The sequence below is a fragment of the Diceros bicornis genome, chromosome 11, assembly GCF_020826845.1.
Source record: "Diceros bicornis minor isolate mBicDic1 chromosome 11, mDicBic1.mat.cur, whole genome shotgun sequence".
NCBI lineage: Eukaryota > Metazoa > Chordata > Mammalia > Perissodactyla > Rhinocerotidae > Diceros > Diceros bicornis.
The window spans coordinates 30,997,191-31,023,790 of record NC_080750.1 but is presented as its reverse complement, the minus strand read 5'-3'; the positions used below and the strand labels follow the sequence as shown (position 1 = coordinate 31,023,790).

Genomic DNA, 26,600 nt, shown 5'->3' with positions numbered 1-26,600 from the left:
CTTTTTATTTGCCTCCTTTGCCTTTTAGTAGGATGTGGGGGTTGATTTTTTTTTTTTTTAATGATTACATTTTAAGCCTCTATCAGCTACAAGTTGTATATTCATTTCACTATTCTTTTAGTGGTCACTCTGGAGATTATAATGCATTCTTGACTTATCAAAGTCTATTTTATAATTGGTACTTTAATTTTATTTAAAAATTTTTTTAATTGGTACTTTTAATCTTTTTCCAGATAGTGCAAGAACCTTGGAATACTTTAACTCCATTTACCCTCCACCCCCAGTTTATATGCCATATTGTAATGTATTTTAATTCTTTATATATTTCAACCTAAAAACATAATTACAACTGTTTTAAAGTCTATATTCAGTTAGATTTCCACCCGTGTTTACCATTTTTGTTGTACTTTCTTCTTCCATTTCTGCCCTTTTTTCTGGAATCATTTTTCTACTGCCTAAAAAAACATCTTTTTCTCTTTCCTTAGTGAGAGCCTGTTGGTGATAAATTTTCTCAGTTTTTGTATATCTGAAAATGTCTTCATTATGCTTTGATTCTTGAAAGATATTTTTGCTTTGAATGGTTGGCAGTTAATTTTTTTAAAGCATGATTAAAGATATTGTTCCATTGTCTTCTGATTTACATTGATGATTTTGTTTTATTTTTTTTGAGAAATAAATTGTCACTCTGAATTGTTGCTCCTTGATAGATAATATGTCTTTTTTCTCTAGCTGCTTTTAAGTTTTTCTCTTTTTTTTGTGAGGAAGATCAGCCCTGAGCTAACATCCGATGCCAATCTTCCTCTTTTTTTTGCTGAGGAAGATTGGCCCTGAGGTAACATCCATGCCTATCTTCCTCTACTTTATATGGGACGCCGCCACAGCATGGCCTCACAGGCAGTGCGTCGGTGCGCACCCGGGATCCAAACCCACGAACCCTGGGCCGCTGCAGCGGAGCGCGTGCACTTAACTGCTTGCACCACCTGGCCAGCCCTAAGTCTTTCTCTTTGACTTTGGTTTTCTGCAGTTTTACTATGATCCAGCTATTTGTGGATTTTTAAAAATCCAGTTTGGGGTAGTAAAACTTGAATCTGTCATTGGTTTTGTAAACTTCACATCCACTGTCTCTTCAAATATTTTAAAGTCTCTGTTAACTCTAGTATCTTGAGCTGATGTGGGTCTGTTCTATTGTCTGTTAGTTCTCCTAGTTTTCATTCATGTTATTATATTATCCTTTATGCCTGACTACTTTTGATTATGTACTAGACATTTTATTTCTACTGTGTGGAAGTAATCTGATGCAGAAGATGATGTTATATTCTATAACAGAGATTTTTTTCTGCCAGTTGCAAACCAGAATCACTTTAATTTTAGGTATTCATTTATTTCAAAACTGAGCTGTAACCTGGGTTGTTTGTTACCGAGCCCCAAGGGACCCATGACCCACAAGTAGGTTCTTTTGCCCGGAGCCGCCCGTGCCAGTATAGAGACCAGGTTCGGAATAGCAGAGCAGAAACGTTATTCATTGATCAGTGAATGAAGGAGGCAGAGCTCCTGCTCTAAAACACCTTCTCCTGGAAGGGAAGTTGAGCAGGGTTCTTATGGGATGTAAAAGGGGAGGGGTCTCTGCACCTTTGCTTGGGGTGGGGCCGTTTGGGGCATGTGCAGATCTTCCCTTTTTGCACACGGCACCTTTTGCACACATTTCCTTTTGGGCACAGTACTCCATTGCCATCTTGGACATTTCTGGTTTGGACTGGTTCTGCTGTTTGACCACCTGGCGTTGTTCTGCCTTGGTTCCTATGAGCAAGCACAACATAAAAACAAAGCATTAGACATGGAAAATGTTTTCATGGCTGGCCCCGTGGCCTAGTGGTTAAGTTCGTGTGCTCCACATTGGCAGCCTGGGTTCGTGGATTCAGGTCCCAGGCATGGACCTACACCACTCATCAGCCATGCTGTGGTGGTGACCCACATACAAAACAGAGGAAGATTCGCACAGATGTTAGCTCAGGGTGAATCTTCCTCAAGCAAAAAGAGGAAGACTGTCAACATGTTAGCTCAGGGCGAATCTTCCTCAGCCAAAAAAAAAAAAAAAAGTTTTCAAGACTTCCCTGGGTGACAGTTTTGCCCACTTAAGATTCACATTTATGGTTAGGTTGTAGGCCTCTAAAGTCTCAACCCAAAAAGAGGGGGACATCATTAGCTTCTCTACCTGTTTGGTGGCACTGATTCCTCTCCTTGTCTTTCCAGTCTATGATCTGTTAAAAGCACACCCAGACTCTCGGCCACTCAGCAGCCCTTTCTGGAAGAGGCTAATGCCTCTCAAAATAAAGGTGCCCCACATATAGGGCTCTTCTCTCTGAGCCTGTCTCTTCTACAGGTGAGATAATTTGTCTCTTTTTAATTCTTTGATATTTTAAAGTATATTTTGTTCAGTTTGTATGGTGGTCTTCACTAGTGGATACTGGTACAAATTACCTCGTCTGCCATTGTCATGTGGGTGCTATTATTATCTCCATTTTATAGAAAAGGAAAGGAAAGTTATAGAGAATGAATGACTTGCTATGGGTCACACAACTGATAAGTAGAGGCCTATTTGCTTATGTATTTATTTATTTTTCTTTGCAAGACTAATTATAATGATATACATTAACGTTATTTCTTCACCACCCAACTTGAGGATCTAAAACACTCAAAAAATTTACATGCAATTTTAGGAGGTTCATGGATCCCAGGTAAATTAGAACATAGGCACTTCAAGTTAGAGGATGTCACCAAGAGATGGAGACAGTTTCTCGTTACACAAAATCAAAGAAAAATAATATCCTCAGTAAGCTGTTCTGTCAGAAATGTGTTTGAGTTCCAGCTGTGTTTAGAGTGCTGAACTTTATAAAGATATAAAAAAGAGAAAAGGCAAGTTTCTCTCGCTGAACCATTGCTAACTTAGTGATCAAACCTGGATGAATACATTTGGGAGGGCTAAGAACACAGGCATGGAGATGCTGTAAGGCTGTAGCAAATTGTTCTATCTGAGATAACAGCATTGGACTGTCCATGAATTAGACTTTTTGCACCATATGGAAACCTTCAGAACAAGGGAAATGCTCCATTTGATAACCAATGGAGGAAACCAGAATGTTACCCCCAAATATGCCTCTTTGACATAGAAATTATTTTGAGCTGAAGGCAATTAAGAAGCAGTAAATGCAGAAAAAGCCCCTCCTTTTCTGCCTAAAAGCAGGAGATAAATTCTTCTTTTACTGGAGACAGATTCTTATCAGCCCAGAGGAATCTGCAGACAGGCCTTGTTAAACTGACCCTGTCTTCCTAGTTAAGGAAGATGAGGGCTGCCTAGCCCTGGTTACTCTTACCCCTTTGTCTTGTCAGTTCTTCACAAATATATTGTTTCTTTGTCTACAGGTGTAACAGCTTCCTGCTCTGGTCACTTGTTTAGGTCTTCATTGTCTTGTGAAGGCTCCCATGTACTACATGTAAAAATTTAGTAAAATTTGTATGCCTTTCTCCTGTTAATCTGTCTTTGTCAGTTTTAATTTTCAGACCCAGCCAGGGACCCAAAGAGGGTGGAGGAAAACTTTTTCCGCTCCCGTACCAAACGATCAAAGAAGCCCCAGTGGTGACCTAAATAACAAGGCAATGCGCTTGAAGCTCTGTCTAGTTAACAGGTGCCTGTTTGGGGGCTAAATGCTTTCATTTGCTAATTTGTAAATTTTAGCAAAGTTGCTACTAGTTGCACTTAGCAGTTAATGCTTTTCTTTGTAGATTAATTATATATAAAAGCAAATAAAATTTGTGTTAGTTCCTAACAGAGTCTAATGTCGTAACTGGTGACTTCTGTGCCTTGGAGGGGGCAGTGGTCTATAGCTGTGTATGGGGTTGGCTCATAATACTTGCATAATAAGCAAGTGCTACTAGCAAGAAGCATGGTTAGACAAAAGCAGATGTTGCTTGCTTGTTCCATGAGTTCCTCCCCCTCTGCTTGTGATTTTGTCCACAGAATTATTTAGTCTCCCATTCCAGTTTGTCCTGAGATTACTTTATTCTACAAAGAAGCTATAAGAATAAATGCATATAATTTGCATAGGATTCTAGATGGCTTTTGACATCTTCTGGGTGTTTGTAAACTGGTTGCAAAAAAGTAGAGAAGAGAAAATTTGTGCCAAGCTTTCTTTCAGAAATTTGAGGGGCCCGCCTGGCATAATGGGTAAGTTCACACGCTCTGCTTCCGCAGCCCGCGTTCGGGTGTTCAGATCCCCGGCGTGGACGTAAACACCACTCATCAAGCCATGCTGTGGCCACGTCCCACATACAAAATAGAGGAAGATTGGCACAAATGTTAGCTCAAGGCCAATCTTCCTCACCAAAAAAAAAAAAAAGAAGGAAATTGGAGGGATTGAGGCTGACTTCCTGTTCTAGAGACACTGCATCTACTTTCCGCTTTGCTACCATCATGCACGCAGAGGACCCACTTCATGAAAAGATGAGATTTTAAATTATGGGATGGTTCCCAGGCCTGCACCCAAAAGCCTGTTTTGTAGTTATGTGCAAATCAGGAGTTTGTCATTTGGATCTAGGCAGCTTATGATGCTAACAGTTGTGGAGGGTGCCACCTTGAGGTCTGGGGCTGGAGACCGAAGCCCACGCGTGCCTCGTGGCTGCAGTGGAGTGCAGCGACTGCCAGGGGCAAATTGGGAAACCACCAGGGTTGCTATTTGCACAACTTCTTTGTGTTCTCCACCCCCTCAGAGAGCTCCAGTCTTGCAGTCCTTCCCTTAGTAAGCAGACAGCTAGATTCAAATCCCAGCCCCATCAGCTACCAGAGATGTGATTTGGGAAGTTTCTCCTCCTTTCTGAGCTTGATTTCCTATCTCAAATGGCTTACCTTCTAGCACCCCTTGCGAAGACTCTCTGAGATAAGTGATGTAAAATACAGAAAACATAAAGAGCCGTTCGTAGATGATGGCCCACCATTATTCTCCCCTTGCTGATGTTGTCCTGTGGGTGTTAGGAGGCAGCTGGCTCGGACTGCTTCACACCAGTGTGTGAGTCACTGAAGAGGACTGCACTTTACAGAGACCTTGCAGTTTTTAAAGCATGCTGTTAAAGCAAATGGATGACTTCTGATATTTCAGCAGCTTAAAAAAGTTAAGTCAAATGTTCAGGCTTTTTGGAGAAGGTAATTTTTGATCAGTAACTTTAAATTGTTCTTGTATCTCTCCCTCCTTCCTTCCTTCCTGAACATGCACATTTTGAAAGCTCTGCCAGTAAATACCGTATTCTCTCTCCTTCCCATCCTCTATCCACTCTCCTCTCTCTTCTCTCTCCTCTCCCTCTCTCTCCTCGCACAAATGACTCTCTGACAGGCAAACGGCGACTCCAGGGAGAGGACTGGGGTGGGAGGCAGGGGAGGGGCCACCTTTTCATATTGCTTTATATATATATAAAGATATTTGATTAATTAGTCAATCAGAAATTTGTGGTTTAGAAACATTGTCTAGTTGTTAAACCAGAGAACTGTGAGGAAGTCATAACCCACTTTCCCCATTTCTTTGTTTTCCTTTCCTGTCAGGTATGTGCTCAGAGGATAGGTCAGTCATTTTTTAAGGTGTTCTGCAGTCACTGGCTTCTGGTTTGCTTCAGATGACATTTGAGGTCTGGGCGTGAAGGTTATTTACACATCCCTTCAGGGAGCTAGGTTTCCTAGCTGTGGGAAGGTTCTCCTAACTCTCTGTGGTAGACCTGGGTTAGAAACTTTCATTTGGATGATTCAACTCTTCTACTTTCTGTTGGAGTCCAGGGAGCACAAAGCTAGGTGAATGACTATCCAGCCTCTGAGGTGAGGTCTGTGAAATGCACTCCTACCTTTTCAGCTCCATTAGTCTAAGGCTTGCCGGGCAAGTATTTGCTAGAGGGAAGGTCAAATAGAACATTAAGGACTTGATCTCTGTTTACACTCTAAAGAAAAAAAAAAAAGTGACTTTGTTCATCTCATTGCCTTTTTTCTAGATTATTTGCCTTTAATACTTCTTAATAAGGAAAACTCGTTACATTTCAGCAGTACAAATGAATTTTTTAAATCTTTGTGTTAACCTAGGAGCCAAGGTAGTCACTCATAAAAGTAAGTGGGACGTAGATTGACATTTGGACTCTTTAATTAAAGCATAAAAAGCAGAAATCATTAATAAGAAATCATTAATTCATTTATTCTCTTTTATTCCGTTGGCACTTTATAACATCTACATATCTATTACTATAATGAATAATGTAAAATACATTATTTCTAAAAGCATCTTTGTAATTTTCAAATCTATGGGGTCTAAAGCTAAATTTTAAAAAGTCATTGTTATTGTGGTCATATTATTTTATTAATGCCTAAGTATATGTATTTTTTATGAATTTTACAATTAGCATAGAGAGAGTATCAAGGCAAAGGAGCTAACAATTGCTGGAATCCCCTGTGGTTCAGGCATGCTGCTGAGAACTTTTCATACATCACTGATTTGATTTTCATAGCAGCCTTGTAGGTTAGACGTTATTCCCTCTATTATAGATGAGGAAACTGAAGCTCAGAGAATTTTAGTATCTTACTTGAGGGGACCCTGCTAGTAACAGGCAGAGTTTGGATTTGTAGTTAGATTTGACTGAATTTGGAAAGAGAAGGATAAAAAGCAAGAGGAAGGTGACATTGCAATCCATCCTTTAGAAAGCTAAAGGAAGCTGAGACCAAGTGAGTCCAGTCTTAGAAATGCAGTCTTGAGTCTAGAAACGAAGGGAACAGGCAGAGCAAGGCTGCACCTTCTCCCATGTTGTGATGTCATTGTTGTGATGTCATTGGCTGGCAGCTGGCATGGGTTACAGTTACATGACTCTCTATGTCGGGGAGGAAGTCTGAAAACTGACTCTGGATTTTCCTAAAAAAGGTTTTCAAACTTGCTCATTTCCAGCCTTCTAGCTAAGCTGTCTTTGGGCCCACAATATGGAGCCATTCCCAGTTATACAATTAAGACGGCATTGAACCTTGGAGTAGAGGACCAGACAAGGGAAAGGCGTGTTTGTGTGGATATTCCACAGAGACAACAAATATCCATGTTTATTGTGAGGGAGGTCAATCTCAAAAGGTTTATGGCTACCAAAGGAGGAAAAATGTAAATTTGACATACGGTATTGATTTTTATTAATGTAATTTGTGTCAAATGTCATAAAGATTTTCTTTATTTAGTACCTGCTTCTTTTCTCTTTGTGGACATAAAAACATTGAGCTTTTTATAGGATCATTACAACAGTTTGGCTCCCCAAACTATATTTTCTTTTGGAGATGCTTAAATGGGTGGGGATTTCAGGAGGTCCTTGAACAACAAGAAATCATATAATAGACTGGTGGAATTAATTAGGAATGTGTATTTTTCTGGAACTGAAGCTCCACTACTTTCGTCAACTCCTTCAAGTGAATTTTGAATCAAACAAATGAAGAGCCAATACGCTAAGGTCTTGCCTTCCTCAACTCTGAATTTTCTACCCAAGTGATTTTCAGGAATTTATTGCTATTGCTTGTACCAGGCTTACTGTAAATTGTAAAAAGTCTTATACTCTTTCCAGGTAATTCTGTTAGTCTTTGAACCAGTTAAAAATGTTCAGTTTGCTATACAGTGTTTTAACAATGGAAATATATCACTGTCTTTGAATACAATGATGAAAATGTTAGTGCTCTTTCTTACTGTTATCCTAATACCCAGATGTGGGACCCTTCAGCTACAGTTCTCAGTTTCTCATTGTGGGGAAGACCCTCGGGGTGTGAGTTTTGGTGGGGTGTGTTGTGTTGGTGGGGGAGAGAGAGGAGCAGCGAGGGTGGGAGTAGGAGGAGATGGAGCATGCCAGTGGAGGGTCTTGGTTCAGTCCTCAGGCTGAGGTTGCCCTGGCTGCTCCCTTCCCTGCAGATGCTCCTCTCAGGAAGCCTTCCCGGGGATGCTCTGTAATGTGGAGCACGCAGCTCTGACAGGTAACTCTCCTGGTTCGCCCTTGGTAATTCTCCTTCCCTATAGGAGGGAGAGAAGAATGGGGTCTGAATACAGAATTTTGCTCTCCAAAATTCAGCTTTCAGCCCAGTCAATGTGCACTTCTGATTGGATGGCCTGGCTATCATTACAGACCACGCACTCTGCTTCACTTAAGGGTCAGGATGCTAATCCTCATAAGAACTGCAAACTCCTCTTTCTTCCTATATCTTTATTTTGCATCTGGACCACCTCTAGTCTCTCAAATATGGCCCTGACTGAAGGTAACCTGTTATCTTTAGGAAGAGGGTGTCACATACCCTCTGAATTTAACCATTTATGTGCTGTCACCTGTTTATCTGAGCCCACTGTCCCCCTCCTTTCACTCTATCTGATAAAAGCCAGTTTTCCCCTCTTCTGACAACCCCCATCTTCATGGGAGATTCCATGGAGTTTTCATAAAGGCATCATGTAGTTTTGTTTTTGAAAAGATTTATAAATTTATGGGTTGTTCTTTTCAGAGCCCTGCTAACCTTATCCATGTGATTCCAGTTTCAGGGTGTGTTTGATCAAGCAAGCACCCCATGACTTTCACAACTTAAATAACTTAGGTTGTGCTCTTGATAGAAATATCTATAGTGAGTTGTGATCTGTCCCTCTTTTCTCAGTGCCAATAAAAACTTTTGCTTAGCAGAGGACACCTCTTACTCTTTCGTTTTTTGTGGACATTTCAATTTGTCACAGGGACTGTGTATCATTGGATGTTACAGTTGTGCTAAACTTTAGCACGTGTGCTTTTAAATTTTATTTATTTATTTATTTATTTTTCCCCCCAAAGCCCCAGTAGATAGTTGTATGTCATAGTTGCACATCCTTCTAGTTGCTATATGTGGGACGCGACCTCAGCATGGCCGGAGAAGCGGTGCGTCGGTGCGCGCCCGGGATCCGAACCTGGGCCGCCAGCAGCAGAGTGCGCGCGCTTAACCACTAAGCCACAGGGCCAGCCCAACACGTGTTCTTTTAAAGGCTACTTGCAGATTTCTGTTTCTATTGTGCTTATAACCCATTTTTTTAAAGTTTAGATGAACACAAGGATTTTATAAAGTCCTTAGATGAATACTTTTTTTTTTCTTGCTCTTACCAACTAGTTCTTTGTCTTACAGGATCCATAATGCGTACACAGAATGGGAGTATTTTCAAAAAGCTTAGTAAATGGGGATGATCATCTTTGAAATGTGCTTGGAAATGTCCTTCAAATAGAAGGTAAATGTCAAAGAGAGTATCTCTCCCTATTTGAGATTATTTATGGCAGATAGAAAGAGTTTGATAAAAAGACATTCTATATTTGTCTTTCATTGTAAATTATATTTGTGGTGAAGGAGTTTGAACGTTTTTGGTGGTTGCTATCTTAAAGGACTTTCTGGAATGGAGGAAATCCAACAACGCCATCTCCTAAATATGTGACCGTGGTTCTTAACTTTGAGACTGGTTTTTATCTGAAAATGGGGATGGTTTGTCCTACCCACTTCAGGTGTTTATTGTGACAGTCAAATGAGATGCTGAAAATCCTTTGAAAGCCACAAAGCATCAGTCAGGTTGAATATGATATTAGGATTCTGTGTTTCCAAATGAAGTCCTCTCTTATCAAAGTATCCTCCAACTATCCAACAAAATCAGGAACAACCACAGTGGCAGTATCCAAAATCTGCTGAGCACCCATCAGCTCAGTGGCAGCATGTACCAAGTAAAAGTAGTAAACAGCCTTATCACTGAGAAACAGTTAAAGAAGGAAGGAAAGAAAGAAAGGAAGGAACAGAGGAAGGAGAGAGGGAGGGAAGAAGGGAGGAAGAAGAAAAGGAAAAAAATGAGAAGAGAAAGGAAAAGAAAAGAAAAATGTTTGGTTAGGGGCCGGCCCGGTGGCGCAAGTGATTAAGTGCGCGCACTCCGCTGCGGCGGCCCAGGGTTTGCCGGGTCAGATCCCGGGTGCGCACCGACACACTGCTTGTCAAGCCATGCTGTGGCAGCCTCCCATATAAAGTGGAGGAAGATGGGCACAGATGTTAGCCCAGGGCCAGTCTTCCTCAGCAAAAAGAGGAGGATTGGCAGGTGTTAGCTCAGGGCCGATCCTCCACACACACATACACAAATTATGAAAAAAAAAAGAAAAATGGTTATAGTAACTGGGATGATAAATTGTCAGACATTTTGATTTTTAAATCTAGGTGAAACTGACTGTGACTAGTCCTTATTTCTTTGGAAATAGAGTATTGCATTATTTTTATATCACACACAAAGTTAAACACAAAGTGTAGGCAGTTCCATGTGCCTTGTGATTTCATGTAACTTTAGATTCCATGTACCTTGTTACCATTTCATTCCAGGACAGCTAAAGTAGAAATCCAAGAGAAAGCCTGCTTAACTGTCTTTGGGGGGCCTTGTGTCCAGATTGCCCCAGTACAATCAGGAAGACTCTGGCTTTATGGATATGAGTGTGTGAACGCACGTAATAAGAATTTACTGTTGTTTAAAGTTGTAGGGTTGTTTGCTGAAAGTAACAGGGAAACTGAAGATCCAGGCATTAAAACAAAGTTACAGTCCCCCCAAAACCCTGAAAGATCTAGAAAACATCCCTCAGAAAGAGAAATTTCTCTGGAAAGACTTTGTTTTCCTGGGCAAGTCTGGGCATAACACCAGCTAACTAAGGGAGGGATTAGTACCTGATATTTAATAACTCCTGGCCTTTTAAACTCAAATAATTATTTTTGAGGAGAGTGATGAAGGAGGAGATGGAGGGAAGAGGGATATTGCCTATAATTTAAAGGTCAGTTTTTTTTAAACATTTAACATTTAGGGATATTCTTTATTGCACAAAGAAATATTTTTTCCCAAGTATTTTGAAACACGTAGTCCTCTCAGTCTATCTTTTGTTTTTTCCACCTTTGATAGAGAGGTAGTTTATAGTTATAGATATACCTTTCATTACAATGAACAATGTTTAGTTTTTTAAGAGTACAAGGCAATGATAAATAGAAACTGATGGTCACCTCCAGTGTTAGGGAGACAACAGGGAGTGATGGGGACCAAGGCAAATTGGAGAGCCCATGCCCTATCGGAATAGCTAGTCACAGGCCATTATTTACACTGCAACTGTATGGTGTCACCATGATATATCTTATCATAATTTACAAATATATGCTGTTCATTGGATTGTGTCACTAGGAATGTTCATTCCCTGATAATCATTCAACATCTTCGAAATTAACCCTAAAGTATTACTGATTCAAATAATCACACTTTCCATAGAAAACCTGGTTCCCTAATACAGTGAGAGAATTCTGGGGCTTGGGAGAGTGTTGTATCCCGTGCTATAAACAGCTCTGGAAAGACTTGAGTTCTATAATGGAACCAGTTTTAACTGGCAAGGTTTGTTTCTTGACCAAGACCAGATTTCATTTCAGTTAATTAAATAAGCACTTAATGAGATGAGGTGAGAACTGAGCAGGGTTTTATTTATTTATTATTTAATTTTTTTAATAATTTTATTTATTTATTTAATGTTTCCCCCAAAGCCCCAGTAGATAGTTGTATGTCATAGCTGCACATCCTTCTAGTTGCTGTGTGTGGGACGCGGCCTCAGCATGGCTGGAGAAGCAGTGCGTTGGTGTGCACCCAGGATCCGAACCCGGGCCGCCAGCAGCGGAGTGCGCGCACTTAACCACCAAGCCACAGGGCCGACCCACTGAGCAGTGTTTTATTTAGGACTTGGAGAACATGGTTGAATAAACAATAACAATGTCCTAATTGGGAAAGGTGTTCTGATTTCCCATAAATCTTTTTGTACTTGTATTTGAGACATCCTACATTAGTATCCAGCTATTAAGGCAGAATGTATTTGCATATTTGAATATATTTGCGACAGTACAAAAATATCTGTGAGTGTTTGGTTTTCTTTCCAAACAAGACCTATGACAGGTATCTGACAAGGATGAGCAACTTGCTGACATCCTGACAAGGATGGAGACTTGCTGTCCTGGAAGTCAGCCAGAGAAGATGGGGTATAATTTGCCCCATACATCTAAATCCTATTCCCCTTTAATAGCTTAGAGCCCATTAAATATTATATATTATTCATACATTCATCAATACTCTTTTGAGTTTATATATATTTTTTTTTGTGAGGAAGATCAGCCCTGAGCTAACATCTGTGCTAATCCTCCTCTTTTCGCTGAGGAAGACCGGCTCTGAGCTAACATCTATTACCAATCCACCTCCTTTTTTTTTCCTCCCCCGCCAAAGCCCCAGTAGATAGTTGTATGTCATAGTTGCAGATCCTTCTAGTTGCTGCATGTGGGATGCGGCCTCAGCATGGCCGGAGAAGCGGTGCATCGGTGCGCACCGGGGATCCGAACTCGGGCTGCCAGTAGCGGAGTGCGCACACCCAACCGCTAAGCCATGGGGCTGGCCCTTGAGTTTATATTTTCAACTGGTATCACCTCTAGGGACAGCAGTCTAGTGTTTGAAAGTGTAGACTTGTGGTTTGGAGCCACTACCTGAGCAGGTGCTACACAAGGCATCGTGCACTTAGAAAATGGTGTCCCTTCTGAGCTGTGCCACGGGGAGGGCACAGCCCCCCGGGCAGAGCTGGGGCTAGATTTCAGCACCATCATCCCTCTTATCCAGGTACCTTTATGCAATGCACACACTGCTCAGAGATATAGAATAGACCTGTACTTGAGTTTGAAACCCACTTCTCGCTTCCAAACTCGTGTTTGGGGGGCAAATTGAGTTTCCCTGCCTCGGTCTCCTCGTCTGTAAAATGAGGATAAAAGTAGTGCCTATGTAATGGAGTTGTTTGGGAAAGTGTTTACAACAGCCGTTGGAACCTAGCGAGAGCTCCGTGCGTCATGGCTGTTATTATGAGGAGTTAGAGAGTGAGGAGTGAGGGGGGGTTCAGCCTACTGCACCCGGCTCCGTTCTGTTAGAGGATGATTTCCATTATCTAAAAGAAGTGGAGGCTCGAAGTGGCCATGCTTCTTTCTGGATTCAGCCTTGAGATCCAAAGCACCAGTCAAGAAGCATTTTCACTTCATGATGTAGTGGAAGGAGAAGAGGATTTGGAGTAAGAAGCCCTGGCTTTGAGTCCCAACTCTGCCAATTTCAGATTTTTCATGTAGGTATAATGTGAGAAGAATAACTGCTTCTCGGGATTTTCACTAAGATCAAACGAGTAATGAATCTGGATGCGCTGAAGTGCTCTGCGGATGTTTAGTTTAGTTTTGTTTTACTATGAGGTTGCATAGGGTTTTAGACCAGGTACTCATTCCACGAGACAGGCACCAGCTTGAAAACCATTTACCCTTTGGTGAATCAATCAGTTTGGTGGTTTCAAAGGGTTTTTTTTTTTTTTTTTAATGAATCAGAAGAAAATTTCTGGATTTTGGCAGTGAGACTCCTCATAATAATTAGTGATCCTAATAATAATCGTAATAACAATATATAATATCAGTTGAGTGCTTATTGAGAGTCTGGCACTCTCATTTGACCACCACAGCAACCTCAATAAGTAGCACTTACCATTATCCCCATTTTGAGGAGAGGGGGACTGAGCCTCAGGTCACTCAGCCAGTAAGTGCTTGAGCTGGTGGTGTGTGAACCCAGGCCGTCTGCCTTGAGTCCACCTGCTGAGACACTGCAGCCTACCTCCCCATCTCCCTGGCATTTCTGGAACCTCAAAAGCAATTTTAAATGGCCCTGTGGTCTGACGAAGAATGTGGCTGACCGTCTTTGGATAAAGGACAGATATCGTTTAACTTGAATTCATTGAGGACAGGCAAGTACTCTCTGACTGATTGCTTAGAATAACAGTTCAAAGCATATTCAGGGTGGACAGAGGTTGTTCTGGCAGTCGAAGGTCTCTCTGCAGTGTTCTCCATTTTGGAGTGGAGAGTACTCATTGTTCACATTTGCTACCTGTGGTGCTCAGCTGCTTACCATTGTGTGTTGGTGGCTTTGGTGTGCAAGGTGATGCATGTCCTATTTCTTGTTGATGTCTCCGATAGACAGTGCCATCAGCCCCATTATTTGTCAGGGTATCTGACATCTGATTTCCCCTGGTTCCAGCAGTTTAAAGTGGAGGCCTTTGTCCTGACCAGATCCCCTTGGTCTCAGAGTGGCCAGCTGTAGGAGAGGCGTTAATTGTCCAAGTGGTCTGGTGAAGAGCTACTCGTGATGGACCCGTGCAGGCTTACTGATCGTGTCCAGGACTGAACTCTCAGACAAAGCTTTCTAGTGCCTTGAATCAGAGTGGGACTCAAGGGTGAAGCTCTGTGAAGTTATGAGAAGAGATCAAGTGGGTGAAGGTATTTTCTACCTAACTAGCCAGGAGTCTGTGCAGGGAAAGACATCATTCCTGCCACTCGTTAACACTGAGATTTTTGGCCCCATTGAGGCCACAACAAAATGCCTGGGCAAGTTGGTAGTGATATCCCTCAAAAGAAAGTGCTTGCCCAGGCCCAAATGAACTAATTGCACCAAAGGGGATTTTTACAAAGGAACTTGGTAAGGGGAAAAAACTCTGTTGCATCATTTTTTATTCTATTTTGAAAACCAGGAGGAAGAAAAGCACAGACTCTTAAATGGAATTGAAGTTATCATCTCTCTAGTGCTTTCATTGGGCCCTTTGCTGTCATGATGGACAAGTTGAACTTTGGGAAGGTGGTTGAATGCAATCTCATTTTCACATCATTGGAATCCTCTAGCATTGGTTAAATCTCATTAAAACTGGGGATTTGTTCAAACCCTGAATATCTCTAACACCTTAGGAAAAACAAATAGCTAATGTACACCTTTACCCTCATTGCTTTTATGAGAGCTTCACCTTCTAAAATCAGTGAGGTCGTTTCACCATGTTGTCACATGAAACCTGAAATGTCAACTGAGAGAGAGAGGGTAACCAGTTAATGGCAGTTCCATAGCTATGGTGAATGAGGACTGTCTGACATTAAGAAAATTCAAAAAAGAGAAAGAGTAAGAATTAAGGATGCAAAAGGGAACAAAACAAATGCTAGAAGGATCTTGCATGGATCCCTGAATGGCACTAAATGCTGCCATATATTTGCATTACACATGCCTAAATTTTCATCCAAGGAAGTAGATTTCCACCTTTTCTAAAGTGGCTAACCTAAATTAATTGAAAGCTTTGGCAGAACTATTACTTCTCACCATTTAAAGTTAAAAAAAAAATTCTTCACGCAACTCAGAAACTTCTTGAATTTGAGAGAGAATTGTTTCCTTCTCCCCTTATGTTGGGCTGTGACCAACATTCCTGACTGATGTTAAACATGCTGTCAAAGGAATGTGCCTGAAGTGTGTAGCCAGTGACCTTCATCATCACTGTGCACATTGAGTGGGAAAGTGTTTACCACATTACATCCTTTATTTGCTTAAGTCCAGTAGAATTTACTTGTTTTAGCTTTAGCCTTGGCAACAGGCCAAATATCAGAATGACTCCCTATATGGCACCTGCAAATGACTTAAAAATAAATGCACATGAGAGCTCTACTGTATTTTTCTAGTAGACTATGGTTTTTGTTTGTTTGTTTGTTTTGTGAGGAACATCAGCCCTGAGCTAACATCCATGCCAATCCTCCTCTTTTTTTGCTGAGGAAGACCGGCCCTGAGCTAACATCTATTGCCAATCCTCCTTCTTTTTTTTTTGTTTTTCCCTTTTTCTCCCCAAAGCCCCAGTAGATAGTTGTATGTCATAGTTGCACATCCTTCTAGTTGCTGTATGTGGGACGCAGCCTCGGCATGGCCGGAGAAGCGGTGCGTCGGTGCGCGCCCAGGATCCGAACCCAGGGCCGCCAGTAGCGGAGCGCGCGCACTTAACCGCTAAGCCGCAGGGCCGGCCCCTAGACTATGGTTTTTAAAGAACATTATATGTGGAGAAAGATTTTAATTAGAAACGGGTACCGCTGCTTCTGCGTAATCAAAGAGAGGTATTAGAGATATAAAAGAGAGATCTGCTGGTGTGCTGGCGGAGTCTACAGGCATGCAGCTCATTTTTTTTTACCTTTTCCCCAGTTTCACTCTCTGGCTAATTCATCCCACATTTATTCATTTTATTCGTCCATTCACTCACTCACTCATTCATCCATCAAACAGATATTAGGTGCTTACCACATGTTAGGCACTGAAGACGTGAAAATATATGACATCATCTCTATGCTTGAGAGACTGGATTCAGCAAGAATCTGAACAGATGTTTAATACTGAAATGAGTTTTTTGGTTTTTGTTAAGACTTAATGAGAGAGGCTTTGAAACGCAGATTGAAATGTATGTGCCCTCTTTGGAGAATTGTTAATTGTGCTAAATGGGGATTATATCATCACGGATTGTCCACACTCTCATCCTAGGCCATAGGTGATTCGAGACTCTGCCCCAGGCTGGGGTTTGAGAGCCTGAAAGTGGGCACAGGAGTGGGGCCACGCTGCTCCTCAGCTGTGGGCAGGGACACAAAGGTGGAATCAAAAAGGTGAAGGCAGACTCAGGGACCAACAGTCTGACCCCTCAGAGGCTTGAAAATCAGATCCAAGGCAAACTTAACTTAAACCACTATGCCACCAGGCCTGCCCCTATATTTTGGTTTTATAATTGTAAATGAGCTTTGAGCATAAGAAGTTCACACTTGGATTTATGTTTGTGTGTATTTAAGTAACTCCGTTTTAAGAAAATGTAGTACTAGGGTGGGTTATGAGACTGTTTCTACCTTTAAGGTCCATAATTCGCATTTGGGAAACCGTAAAAGAGAAGAAGAGACCACAAATGATGATGACCCTTAGCAGCTCTCCCTCAAGCCTCCCCTAATGCTTGAGGTTAATGATTTATTAATATTCTCAGTAAAGAAGACCTTTGACACAGTCACAAAGACACTTTTTAAAATTTAAATAAATTTTGAATAACAATACATTCCTACGGTTCAAAAACCCAACAATATTAAAAGCTATACAGTGGAAAATTTCTCAGCCCTGTCGCCTACAGTATTAATTTTTTGTGTTCCCTCCCCAGATCCTTTTTGCACATACAAACACACACCAATGTATAGCTTTATCCCATCCTTTCTCCAGCGCTTTGTACGGAAGGGATTTTCTGCACCGTCCTTTTTCAGTGCAGAGTCTATCTTCCTATATCAAGACATAGAATGTCTTTTTCTTTTTTATAGCTGCTAGTTATTCCGTTATATGGCAGTGCCATCTCTTTAACCACTCTTCTATTGATAGGCATTTATGTTGTGTTGAAACATGGACTATAAAACTCACGCTGCAATAAATAACCTTGTACATGTCATTTAGCCAAGTGAAGCACATCTTAGAATAAATACCAAGAAGTGAAATGGCAGGGCCATTGGGTACATGCATTTGGAATTTTGATAGATACTGCCAAATCACCCTCCCTCGGGGTTTCACCAGGTTATACTCTCACAAGCAATGTGTAAGGAGTGCCCGTTTTCCCTGTCTTGTTAAAGAGAATGTCTTATCAAACTTTGGATTCTTGCCATGCTGATAAGCGAAAATGGCATCCCAGTGTATTTTTAATTTGCTTCTCTAAGTGATGTTGAACATTTTCCACATGTTTACAAGCCATTTCTGTTTCATCTGTAAACTGTCTGTATTCTTTGCCCGCTTTTCTTGAGTGGCTGCTCTTTTTCTTACCCACATTTAGGAACTATTTATACTGTGTTAGGAACATGAGCCCTTTGTCTGTGATCTGAGTTGCATCTTTTTTCCCCAGTTTGTCTTTTGATTTAATTTATGGTGTTTTTGCCATATAGAAATTTGGGAGTTTTATGTAGAAGAATATGTCTTTTTTTAAAATGGTTTCTGGATTGTGAATCATAGTTAGGAAGCCTTCCCACTCCCAGATTCAAAGGGGATTTTGAAAAAGCCTTTCAGAAACATTTAGTCACCACTACTGCTTAGGTTGCTTTCCTGGGCTACATTAGAGCCATGGGGCTTCAGAACTTACTATGGCTCCTCCTCCATCAGTCTTGCTATAGCATAGTTTCAGGGAGCTAAAGGTGGATGAGGATATTTTCAGTTGCCTATTGAACCAGTAACAGACCAACTCTGTCCTCAGCCCGTATTCTGTTTCTTTTTCTTGACACTATTTGAGAGGGTGGTAAGAGAGAAGAGTAGAGCAGAAATGGCCAGCTGACCCTGGAAACTGTGCAGTGACCTTGCATTAATCAGGCCTGTTTGCATGAATCAGACCATTTCACAAATGTATCATCACTTGCTATTTTTGTGACTTTTATTATCTTAAATTTATTGGGAAAGTAATGGTACCTGTATAGTTGAAAAGTAGCACTTTGATCATAAACTTGACATTTTTATGGAGATTATACATTAATATTTTCACAGTTCAGTAATTTTAAGAGCCTGTCCAGATTGGAAGGAAGCTGTCAAAGTCTGGGAAGTAATGATGTAAATTAGTTAGTTTGAGGCCAGATCTGTTGGTGATGCCTTCTCATGTTAAACCCTTCAGGGAAGGCCATGATGATTAAATTGTGGTATATGGACATCGTTTTTGTTTATGCCAGCCACCCAGGGCCTTGAGAAGAGAAGCGGAGAGTGCACAGCATATAAAGGGTAATTACTAGGAGTTATTAGAGTTTGTAATTCAGGATGCCACAATCATTCAGACACAGTAAGGCCTTTCTCATTTGAAACGACTCTAATAAGTAGGTACTATGATTTCCATCATGCAATGTAATTTGATAGTCTAAGAAAAAATGAAAAGCTCACCCCTTCCCAAAGGAGTTTGAAAGAAATAAAGAAGAGGGAGGATAGGAAGGGGGGAGAAAGAGGGAATGAGAGACGATGAGAGGGAACCCCAGGAGTAATGAGCCATAATTCAGTGAACAGGGAGGAGAGTTACTGGAGGAATCCCATGTTCTGGGAAGGAAAGAAGAAGGAGAATCAGAGACATACCGAGGAGGGGACAAGAGTGACATTTCAGACAAGGTGAGAGGAGTCTCTTCAAAGTAAAATGAAATAAATAAATAACAGCAGCATGGAGCAGAAAATAACGGTCTAATTGTTTTAACAATAGTTGAAGAGTGAAAGGTTTAGCATGGTATCACCTTTAAGAATTATCATATAGGCCAGAATCAGTGTTGTGTATCATATGTTATTTACCAGACTAGTTCCTCTCCATTAAACCAAGGGTTTCTTAAGCTCAATGTAGCATTACCATGACCCAGCCCAATACCAGATATATGGTGAGTCACTGTGTAAATGTTTGCTGGATGAATGAATGATTGGATGATAAATGAATTGTCTGTTTGGGGCATATTTAGATCTCTGACCTAAGTTCAGACTGAATAAAGATATTTATGGTCTTAGCTTTGTTATGATTTACCTATCTGTTTGTAGATTACCAATCTGTTTGTAGATTACCAATCTGTTTGTAGAACCAGATGGAAAGGTTAATAGAACGGGTTTCAGCAACCGTACTTGGGCACAGTTTACCTGCCACTGCTTCTTCTATATGTCTGAGTGTCTTTTCCCCCACATTGATGGGGAATGAATGAATGAGTTGAAAAACGATCAGTGATCATTGGAATTTCTCAAATGACCAAACACCTTTTTTAGTTGTGACATTTATTGTGGGCCCCTAGTTAGAACAGTAATTGGTTCATATACTCATGTGATATTATGTTCCTTTCCTTGCTTTCTTGCCATTGGAGCTATTCTGATTGTTGAAGCTTGGCTGGAGTAAACCTTTTCTCATCCCTCAAAGGTTTTGTGCTTCCATGGATTGGGCATCAGTTATTACTTCTGTAGATTGAAAAACAGCCTCCAGGCCTTGTGGGAATCCAGGACAGGAAAGGGATAAATCCTGGGTTGGTGATGGACAGGCCAAGCCTGGGAGAATGGACCTGGGAATGTAGACCCACTGAGACTAGGCATGTTGTCTGAGAAAGTCTCTGCAGAGGGCAGTTGGGCAGGACCTAGGCAGAGATGAGCAGGTATCAGCAAGAGAGAAGACTGTGTGCTAAGAGAGTTGGGATGTTGGGCAAGATACCAATATTCAGCCATTGGAGAATAATTCTAGACACTGGGTCAAAATGGTTCTAATCGGACCAGCAGGAAGATGGGGGTTCCTCAAATACTCTTTGTCACAAAACAGATCCCATGTCCAAGTGCCAGTGTTTCATGTTCTCCTACTCTAGGATTTAGGAAGATGAAGAAAGAGGAGATGAAGGAGTTAATTAGGCTCACAGGCTGGGCAACTAAATCAGGGTCAGAAACAGGCTAACCAGTTCTGCCAGCCGTCTCAAGGTTTCCAAGGTAATGTCTGTTGTGTTTCGTTTTAGCGGTGAGGCATGTTTATGAAAATTTCTAACAGTCACACAAATGGGGTTAAGGGATAAGGGGTTAAGCAATTTTTATAGATTGTTAGAAAAAAAATGGAAATAGGAAAGATGGCTGTGGGATCTAAAGTAGATAAAGACTGAAATAAGGTTGAATTTTCTGGAACTAGAGAAAGACCTTATTATTACTCTTTTTATTCTTACTACTTCCCTCTGAGCATCCTCAACTCCCTTAAAGAAATTATTCTAGAAGCTGATGAGTGAAACTACCATGGGCTTTGGAGGTCTACTGCCCTGGGCCTAGTGACTGGAGCCACAGCCTAAGTGGCTACGTGCCCACAGGGCAAGTTAACTTCACTTCTCTAAGCCCCAGTGTTCTCATCCATCAAATAGGGATAATAGTTGTATATATGTCATGGAATGTCGTGAGGATTAAATTAGAAAATGCATATAATGTGATTAGGATAGCAGCTGGCATATGGTCACTGCTGTTGGCCATCATTGGTGATATTGGGTTGTTGTTTTAAGGGTCAGTTGGAATAATATATGTATGCTTGGCACGTATAGTACATTTTCATTTCATTTCTCCAACCGGGTATAAACAAGGCTTCTAGTGGAAATGTGAACTCTTTCCCGAGGCCACCCCTGAGTCCTCAGTGGGGGGCCCTTAGGATCTCGAGAGTCTTCCCCATGCTTTGGGTCTAGTTATCTGTTGCCAGTTAGGTGCCAGGGTAATTCTGGAAACTTCCTTTGAAGGCTGGCCAAGCTCTATAGTGAGGGCATTTATCTTGGAGAGAAAGCACCTTCAAGGAACCAGGAAACAAGACTGTGTTTGCTGGTTAGGCCACAGTGGCTCCCCTCTGGGTGCATATGCCAGGAGCTGGTCTGCGGTCCCAGTTACAAAAAGGGCCCGTCATTCCCTTCTGGAGAATACAGAGAAAATACTAAACTTGCTGAGGCGGGAACTTGCCACTGTTGTTAGAAGTTTATGGGTCACCTCAAAACTCACTCTTCAAAGCCTAGCCCCGCTGGGAGAGAGTGGATTAAGAAGGCTTCCCCTTAATAGAAATAAAAGCAGCAGAGAACTTGCCACCTTCCCTGGGGTGGCCAGTATTACTGCCCGAGTAATACAGTGATATTCGGTTTCCCCACTGCACCTGAGAGTCCACGCCCTTGTCACCTGTGTGGGAAGCAGCATAGTGGACTCCCCTGGACAGTGAAACAACATCTGTTACTGTATGTACCCTTGACCTAAATGAGCAAATGATCATTTTAATGGTTGCTGTTAGTGTACACTGCGTCTGTCTTCCAAACCAGATCCTGTTCTCCTCCAAGAGAGCAGAGAGAGATTATATTTCCAGTGTCCAGCAAAGTGTCTTCTTCATGGGTGCCCTGTGTCCATTTCGTGATGATAAGGAGGAAAACACAAACCTTCAGGACTGAGACCGTGTTTATTCCCTCACTTCCTCTAGATACTAATAACCGTGATGACTACTTATTAAGATTCAAAACATAACCTTGGCAAGCACTTTTTTATCTAACTCTCAGTGTCCTCTGTAATACAAGAAGATAGAAATGTATGACCTAAAGCTCCTTTCTCACTCTAAAATTAAGGGTTATTAAAAAAAAAAATCCTAGATACATTACACGGGAAGATACTCTAGGGTTCACGTAGCACTTCCATGCACAGTATGTCATCTGATTTTCCCAACAATCCTGGGAGACAGACAGAGAAGATAAGTTATCCCTGACTTAGTGGCAGGAAACTCTGGCTCAGAGAGGCTAAGTGACTTGTCTAAAGTCACACAGCTCCTAAGTGGGGAAGTAGGAACTTGAATCCACTGCCTCTGATTACTTTGCACGACCTTGGGTGGGCCCTGCCATGTTAGAAATGTTCCTGTTTCCATCAAGGAAATAGACCAGGGTGAACATCTAAATCTTTCCCTTGGATGGCTGCGTACTATCCCAAATTTAAGTTTAAAGAACTTAGCTTTCCTAGGGGTTTTCCTGATCTTCTTGGAAATTATTTGAAATAACCATGTTATTCCTAATAAGCATGTAATTTCCTAATCGTTTGGCTTGTTCATTGTGAAAGTATTTGGTTGTTGTAGTTTATTCAGTGGACTCTCTGGGGGGTGCCAGGAGGCCTGAGACCCTGGGCATAGATTCTGTGGGGTGGCCCAGTGACTCACTTTTCTTTGGGGTCCATTCAGAGGCACAAGGAATAAGGATCAGAGGTCCTAAAACTTTTACAAAGAGGGAATTTTTCTGTCCTAATAAAAATTTTGCAAGAACTAGCACAAAGAGAAGCAAAGATCAGGCAAATGTCACATGAGTCACTTCCTGATGTATATGTTCAGATGTATTTTTTTCTTAAAAAAAGAAAAATATGTACATTGCATTTAAATAAAATAAAGCATATGTAGTGTAACTTTATAGGCAAACTATGGGAAACCTACATACCATCAGCTCAATTGAATGATATCAGTATGCATCGAAATTGAATGCATAGAAATTTTGTAATGTGCCATTAATCTGAGAGACGTTTTGTGCTTTATTTAGTCTAATACAGAGCTTTTCACCTATTTTCACTCATAGCGCACTTGTAGCACACTTAGAAATTGTAGTATTTTCAGGACACTCAGGATAATGCCCCACTCAGTTGCTCCTAAGGACTAAAGAATTTGTATGCTGCCACACTTGTCACCATCTCCTGGCATACTCTGGGAAGCCGTGGCCTAATAGAGAATTAAAAGGTGGGCCCTGCCTTTCCATCTCTCTCATAGACTGCACTGTGTCGCACCCCGTGGAAACCTTGAATGCACGAAGCACACACCTCTCCCAATTGCAGAATCTTCACGCCGTGACTGAACTGTGGAAAGAATTGTTTTCCTGATCTGTGTTCTAGATTTCACAGAGGCCCTGGCCCTCGACCAGCAGAGGAAAAGTTCTGGAGCCAGAAAGTGCTGTGATGAGCATCCTCACACTGCCCATGCCATCTTGATCTCAGCAGAGCGGGTGCCTCAGCGTATCGTGCCCAGTATCTTCCCTGCCATCCATGGTTATAGCTGACGTGCTGTTGGGAAATTAGTTTGATAGGCATAAATGAGATACTGTCACAATGGGAAAAGGTCTAAAAGGTGTGTCTAAAAGGATAAGGGACGGTGAATCAAGGAAGAATCATTGGCATTCTTGAATTGTTTGTATAATAGCTGTCAAATAGGAAGGCCTATGCAGTTTGAAGAAGCATCTTAAATATTGTTAATTTATAACTCGAAAATTAAAAAAAAAAAAACCTTAGGTTTTTCCTCCTTCCCTCTCTGTTTCTGTTTCTCTCTCTCTCTCTCTCCTTCCCCCCGCCTTAATACAAATGACAGAAAGGAAAGTTGGGGCAAAAATCTTCTGTCCGTATCTTCCGGATTCTGGAACATTTGTTGATTCTCTACAGAACTGTGATGTTTAGAATGGCATAACAGAATCTGAGGAGAGAGTGAAACTTTTATATTTATTTGAAGAGTATATTGGTTGAGAAACATTGGCATAAAAGGAATTCTTGCATGTGACTATCTTTTAAAAAGTTTTTAAATATTTATTTTGATGTAATCTTATTCTTTTATTGCATCGTAGTGTTTCGTTAAATCCAAAGATAGAAACCAAAATTTGAGAGTTTTTTTTAGAGCCCGCACTACTCTAAACTCAGTTTAAATGAGCATAGTGTATTATAGTATGTATGTTTGCATATATGTGTGTATACTATGTATGTATGTATACACGTGTGTGTATATATGTCATTTTTGCTTAAATATTAAGGAGCTAGGTGTAGAAGGTGTAATTCAGGGTGAAAAAAATATAACAAGACCTTCATTACTTTCATTTCCCCATTCAATAATAAAACAATGATATAAAAAATAATTTCCCCCACATTTTATCTTTGTTCATCAGTCTCAGAAGATACATGAGTCAGTGACATTGCTGGTATCATACTGTTGGTGTCATAATGCTCTGTGTCTGTTATGTCACAATATTGTTTACAGCATGAAAAAAGAACAGTTTCTTGGAAATGACTTTGAAATCACTTTGCAAAGAAGTGTCCCCCCCGCCCCCCAGTATACTGCTTTTATTATTGCCAGTGATCCTTTTTTTCTATCCATTATTGGTATTTTTCAGAATAGTTTACAAGCTATTTCTCAGCCATACCTGAACTATTTCTTAGGAAATCTCAATTGGATCTAGTGTATTCCATAAGAGACTCATCTACATTCACAGGTCATTTACATATATTGAAAAACATATAATGTTATGATAGACAACTTGACAGAATAAGGGCGTTAGTTGCTGCTGTACACCGGCTTTGCAAAGTCAAGCCGTCTTTGACAGGCTTCCTTGTTTGGTTTCTCTGCTAATGTTGGTACCATGATGTTCTCTTTATTTTCAGGTCCTCCTAGCTCAGTTTTCTCTTTAAAGCTTTATCTGGACCTTAGGTGAAGATTGCTTTCACTTGATCTATCAGAAACTGAAATTTCCCTGTGAAATACCCCTTGGTCTTATCCAGGTGACTTAAGGCTAAGCTAGAACTGGAATCCTTCTGAAGAAGGCATGCAAGTGAGTTGCATGCCTTCAAAGTGATAAGGTCACACAAAACTCGCAGCAGTCACACCAGGCTGCTACTGTATCTCTCCCCTGTAAATAGCATGATTGTTTTAATTACAGTTCTGTAGCCGCTATTTTTATCTGTTCTGGAATATTTGGATGCAAAACTGGAAAGCATATGATTAAATTGCTGTTAATGCCTTGGTACTTCATTATATAACACTTGCCTTGCTGTAGTACAGAAGGGAAGGAAGAGTCCAACGTAGATGAGCCAAGGGGGTTAGGCAGGGTTTTAGTTGGGCTCTTTTGGTTGCAAGGAACAGAGACTCAGGTTACCTCCAATACCTGGGTGTTGTTGCCAAGATACATGGGAACTGGAAGCAGGCTGGGAAAGCTGACAGGAAGCAAGACAGCAGCAGGGAAGTGGCTCCTCTCCTCCCGGCTCAGCTCCCTGGGATCACGTGGTCCGCTTGTCTGACTTCTACATTTCTACTCCCTTCTCTTCTGGCTTAAGACTGGCTTTCTCAGCCTCTGCTTTATCTCTTTTCTTTACCTCTGTTTTTGCTTCTGTATGAGCTCCTCGCTTGTTACATTCCCTTTTCATGGAATACTTTCATCTTCCGCTTCTGTAGCGACTTGGCTTTTCTCTTAGGATTTCTCAGCTCACGTTCCCTTGAGAGGGTGTGATTGGCCTGCCTCATCTTTCACTCGAGGCCACATCTGAGCCCTGTGAGTTAGCCCTGACCAGAGTCCCCGGTGAGTGGCAGCCTTCTTTTGTACAGTGTGCGTTCCTCCTTTCCGCCCCCTCCACAGCATGGTAAGGGGGACCAGTTCTAGGGGAGCCAGTGCCCCATTACAGAAAGTAGTAGGAGCTGATTGGTTACACAGTTTCCTCTTTTATAAAATCTTATAGCAGGGTCTTCATTTTGTTATTTCTTTGTCAATTCTTTTATTATTACTTTATTATAATACATGCACATTATAAACAATTGTAAGAGTACAAAGTATAAAGTCTAGTTCTAACAGTATAAAAGTTTCTTTTTAAAAAGTTCTAATTATCAAAAGAATCTCTGGTTTCTTCCCTAGGGGGCATCTCCCATATCGATGTCATTCCCCAGATGTCACCATTATTAACAGTTTAATGTATATCCTTCCAGACATTTCCTGTGTAAGCACATATAGCCTCTTTCTTTGCCTTGCTTATATATAGCTAAAGGCCACATCACAGGTACTTACAAAATAAGGAATACTCAGTGATGAAAGTAGTGAAACTAATTTCATTCATTTAATTTTTGTAGTTTTTATTTGGAAACTATAAACTTCCTGGCTCAAGATGAGCTCGTTGTTAAACACCTGGTCGCTACAGCTGGGTTAAGCAGTATGGTGCTGTGTATATAAATATGTATCAATTTGTAGCCTTGATGCACATCATATACTAGAGGAAAAAATGAACTTAGAAAAATTTCTAAAAGGCAAAGGCCAGGCCTCTCTCCATTGAAATGTGTTTTTTGAGGATACCAGTCATTTAGATTCTGACCCCTATCTGGAATATTGCATCCTAGCAACAAGATAGCTAACCATGGTTATCTAAAAAGAAGTAGCAGCTTTATTATAAACACAGTAAACA

The 26,600-nt window shown here is 41.1% G+C and overlaps 1 protein-coding gene across 3 annotated transcripts in view; it reads left to right on the top strand.

Annotated features, from left to right (window-relative positions):
• TBC1D9 (TBC1 domain family member 9) overlaps positions 1-26,600 on the top strand; it is a 111,171-nt gene that overhangs the window by 7,838 nt on the left and 76,733 nt on the right. The window contains exon 1 of one of the 3 annotated variants that reach the window (XM_058550116.1): positions 4,402-5,194. The exons of the other annotated variants lie outside the window; for them this stretch is intronic. Coding sequence (XP_058406099.1) covers positions 5,173-5,194 — 22 coding nt within the window. The 5' untranslated portion in view covers positions 4,402-5,172. Of the gene's footprint in view, positions 1-4,401; positions 5,195-26,600 lie in introns of those variants that run through there. 3 annotated transcript variants of the gene reach the window in all.